This window comes from Telopea speciosissima, chromosome 4, assembly GCF_018873765.1.
Source record: "Telopea speciosissima isolate NSW1024214 ecotype Mountain lineage chromosome 4, Tspe_v1, whole genome shotgun sequence".
Lineage (NCBI taxonomy): Eukaryota > Viridiplantae > Streptophyta > Magnoliopsida > Proteales > Proteaceae > Telopea > Telopea speciosissima.
Window position 1 is genome coordinate 43,208,449 of NC_057919.1, and position 4,594 is coordinate 43,213,042.

The 4,594-nt window shown below is 44.0% G+C and overlaps 1 protein-coding gene across 1 annotated transcript; it reads right to left on the bottom strand.

Moving 5' to 3' along the window:
• Window positions 1–781: 781 nt before the first annotated feature.
• LOC122659321 lies at window positions 782–2,614 on the bottom strand. Its single transcript, XM_043854447.1, has 3 exons — window positions 2,089–2,614; window positions 1,445–2,016; window positions 782–1,135 (listed from the first exon to the last, which is right to left on the bottom strand). The coding sequence occupies exons 1-3, from the start codon at window positions 2,612–2,614 to the stop codon at window positions 782–784; spliced, it is 1,452 nt and encodes a 483-aa protein (XP_043710382.1).
• Between the last annotated feature and the right edge of the window lie 1,980 nt (window positions 2,615–4,594).

The following is a 4,594-nucleotide window of genomic DNA, read 5'->3' on the forward strand; positions in this document are numbered from 1 at the left end:
GTCGTGGGCTTTTGATAGAACTTCCTTCCTCAACTACACATCATTAGGAACACATAGCCGATCCTTAACCATGAGGGCACCAACCTCAGTCAATGCGAAGTCTAGGTCTCACTGCGTGTTTTCCTTGATAGCTTCAATTACCTTCTGAAACTCTTCATTGGAAGCCTGGGCTGATTGGATTCTCTCTACCAGTGTTGACTATACTAATAAAGCTGCCAAGGACAAGGTAACACCATCTACTAGTAACTCTAGATCCATTCTCCTAGCTTCATCAACAAGCTCTTTGCTCACAGCCACTGATGCTAGTGACAGAGTCAGAGATTTCTTGCTCAGCGCATCCGTTACTATATTTACTTTATTGGGATGGTAGTGGATGGTGTAGTCATAATCTTTCATCAGTTCCAACCATCGTCCCTATCTTATATTGAGTTCCTTCTGTATGAAGAAGTAGTTGAGGCTCTTATGGTCACTGTAGATCTCGCTCTTCTCCCCATATAAATAATGTCTCCAAATCTTTAGAGCGAAGACTACAACTGTGAGCTCCAGACCATGGGTTGGGTAATGGTGAGTACTAGAGCAGAAATTAGCCTCTGCTTCAAATCCTAGAAGCTTTTCTCACAATCATCGGACCACTCAAACTTCACTCCCTTATGGGTTAGTTGAGTCATAGGAGTTGAAATCCTCGAGAAGTTCTCTATGAACCTTCTGTAGTAGCTGGCTATACCCAAGAAACTACGAATGTCTGCCACATTATTGGGTGTCTCCCAATCTACTATTGACTTCACTGTGCCAGGGTAACTTCAATAGCCTTGGTAGAAACAAGGTGTCCCAGAAATGCTACTTGTTGCAGCCAAAATTCACACTTACTGAACTTGGCATACAATTGCTTCTCCCTCAAACGCTGCAATACTAGGCGGAGATGGTCTGCATGCTCTTCTTCACTCTTAGAGTAGATGAAGATTTCATCACTGAAGATGATGAGATACTTATCTAGGACATCATGGAACACCCGGTTCGTCAACTCCATGAAGGCTGCCGGGGCATTGGTCAACCTGAAGGACATGACCAAGAACTCGTAGTGACCATAGCAAGATCTAAATGCTGTCTTACTAATGTCACTGTCCCTGATCTTTAGCTGATGGTACCTCGATCAGAGATCAATCTTTGAGAATACCTTAGCACCTTGTAGTTGGTCAAACAAGTCATCGATCTTGGGAAAAGGATACCGGTTCTTGATTGTTAACTTGTTGAGCTCACGGTAGTCAATGCACATCCACATACTACTGTCCTTTTTCTTCAAAAATAGTACAAGTGCTCCCCATGGAGATACACTAGGCCTAATGAAGCCCTTCTTCAACAGGTCATTAAGTTGTTCCTATAGCTCTTTCAACTCAGTTGGGGCCATCCTGTAGGGAGCCTTGGATACTAGGGCTGCTCTAGGTACCAAATCTATCATGAACTCCATCTCACGATCTGGTGGTAACCGTGTCAGATCTTCCAGGAAGACATCCAAAAAATCTCTCACCAGACCTATCTCTAGTGGCTTGACTCTTGCTTCCATGTCCATCACAGACGCCAAGTAACACCGACATTCCTCATCCAATAACTTCTGGAATTGGAGAGCAGAGATAATGGCTTTCTTGGGTTTCTCCCTTCTAATTCCCTTGAATATAAACTCTCCACCTTCTGCTGGCTTGAACAGGACCTTCCTCTCTGCACAGATTATACAGGCCCCATGAGTGGATAGCCAATCCATGCCCAAGATTACATCGAAGTCCTTCATGTTTAGAACTATCAAACTTGCTTTTAGCCTGTGGTCACACACACGTATGGGACAAGTATCATAGATCATGTTGAGTTTAACCTTGCTACCCGTTGGCATACTAACTATCAGGTTTTGAGCCATTGGCTTTGGTCTGATAGGCATCTTCTTAGCAAATAAAGGGGATACGAAAGAATGCGACACCCCCGAGTCAAATAGTACATAGGCAGGTTGAGAATAAACAAAAATCATACCTGATAGACACTAATAACTAATCACAACAATAAAATCCATAAGAAAGCACATTTCAAGAGTTGAGTGCAAACCTGTAATAACACTGGGATCAGCCTGGACTTCCTCATTAGTGACAGAGTCCATGCATCCTTGAGTTTTGTTGGCTAGGGAAGGAAGGAGAGAGCAAATGGCTACTCGAGTTTGGGGTGCCTTAGAAGACACAGTTGGTGCAGAACCTCCTTGACGAGGACGTGGGCAATCCCTAATCATATGCCCAATCTCATTGCAATTATAGCACGTACGGATTTGAGTGCCATAATGAGGGTTCAATGCGGGCTTGGGTGCTTGAGCCGCATCAGGTCTGCGGGATTGAATCGGGGAAGCAGTAGTGATAAATCCCTTCTTTTGAAACTTGGTTGACCCCTGAGAATCATGGGAAGTCATGGGCCTCTTACCGGCCTGAATGGCTCTATAATTCTCCTTCTGCTGATGCTCAATTATCTTGGCAGCTTGGACTGTCTTTGCATAAGTAGGGTACTTATGCAGTAACAGGGAAGTACTAATACTGGGCCTCAGTCCTCTCTCAAATTTTCTTGCTTTGACATCCTCAGCCTGCATATGCTCTGGGGCAAAATAGAATAGATCCTCGAATGTCTGCTAATACTCAAGGATGGACTTGGATCCTTGACTTAGGCTCAAGAATTCAGCTTACTGTTTGTCACGAAAGTTTTGAGGAAAATAGTTCTCAAGGAATGCATCGGTGAACTATGCCCATGTAGCATTGGGGTACTTGGACCAAAAGTTCTCCTTGGATGAATGCCACCAAGCATCGGCGTCGCCCTGGAGTTGGAACACTGCACATCTGATCTTGTCCAAATCGTTGCATTGAAGGACCTCAAAGGTCCTCTCAAGGTTCCTGATCCATGTGGTTGGAAACAAGGAGTTGTGGTGCATCTTGTAGAAAGTTGGATGGCGATGCTTTTGGAATTTCTCCGACAGTTTGGATGCATTGGCCCAAACTAGTGCTACATTTTGGGCTTGAGGGGCATCGGGAGTAGGGGGAGGAGGAATTGGCACCACTTGTGCCAAAGGAGTTCCGGCAGCAACAGGGGCTGGAGGAGGAGTAGCCACTTGCACTGGAGGGGGCACTTGTTGCCTCTCCCTTGAGATCTCTTGAATTTGATTGGTCATGTTTTGCATGAAGGTGCTTTGTTCTTGTTATGCCTTTCAATGCTCTCACTGCATGAAACATATTCCCCAACAATGCAGCAGCATCCACATTATTGTTGAATAGGGAAGGCACTGGTAAGACTGTATTGGAGGCATCACCGGCGTCGTCTTGAGGGGAATGGTTCCTATTACGGGTGTTGACCATTTCGGGTACCTGTCCAACTTTAGGATTACCACGCACCATTAGTACAATTTAAGCATGAGAAAACTCAAATAGTATAATTCATTTCATCATTGATGCGTCCGCATGTTAAACCCCAAAGCATATTGGAAAAGGTCAACAATAAGATGTAAGAAAGGTTGAGGAAGGATTGGTCGAGAAAAGTCAACAAAAATAGGTCTTGGGAGGGTCAGATGCAACATCGGATGCAAATAGTAACCTACATCCGACCATAAATCCGACTTGACCCGCAGTGCAGGCAACATCAGATGCAACCAATATCATGTGTCCGACCCAACCCGCGGTGGAGGCAACATTGGATGCAACCAATATCATGCGTCTGACCTTAAGTCCAACCCGACCCGTAGTGCATCCGATGTGAGTTTTCTTTTTAAAAATAGGGCCCATGACCCTGCTTCCTCATTTCAACCTCTTTCTATTTGGCCCCAAGGCTTGGGGGTTTTCTTGGCTGCGACCGATCGTGGTTCCTAAGCCCTCTTTAGTGATTTTTGCTCATCAAACCTCAGATTCAAGCATCAAAACACATTCAGGTATGAGTCTTCTTCCCCAATCTCTGAAAATTTTCCAGATTTTCTCTCTTTCAAGAACCCTAAAACTGAACTTCTCTGTTATTTGTGGTTTTGCTGAAATTTTCCATTCTAGTGTATTTACATTGTCACAATCCACATAAATAGGGTTGTTTGCATAACCCATTCACTTCTTAGCACTGCTGTCCATGATTTCTAGGGCATGGCTTGGGAATGCCAAACCCAAAATCGAAAATACCCCACTATTTTGGGCAAAATCGTGAGAGGGGTTTCTTTGGGTGTATAAACCCTAATGGTGTGCTCATGTTGTGTCACTCATAGCATCATTCATACCCTTAATGCATACGTGGGAATGCCAAACCCAAAATCGAAAATACCCCACTATTTTGGGCAAAATCGTGAGAGGGGTTTCTTTGGGTGTATAAACCCTAATGGTGTGCTCATGTTGTGTCACTCATAGCATCATTCATACCCTTAATGCATACATCCATGAGTTTAGGTTAAGGATTTTGGATTTTCCCCCCTTCCTAGATTGAATTTTACTCCCTTGTTTTTAAGACAAACGAAATGGGGCATATTTAGAGCCTAGTTTTGCAATGATTCCTGGTCAAGCAAGTTGTACATTAAACCAATCATGTGCTTGATCAACTATTGTTGTTC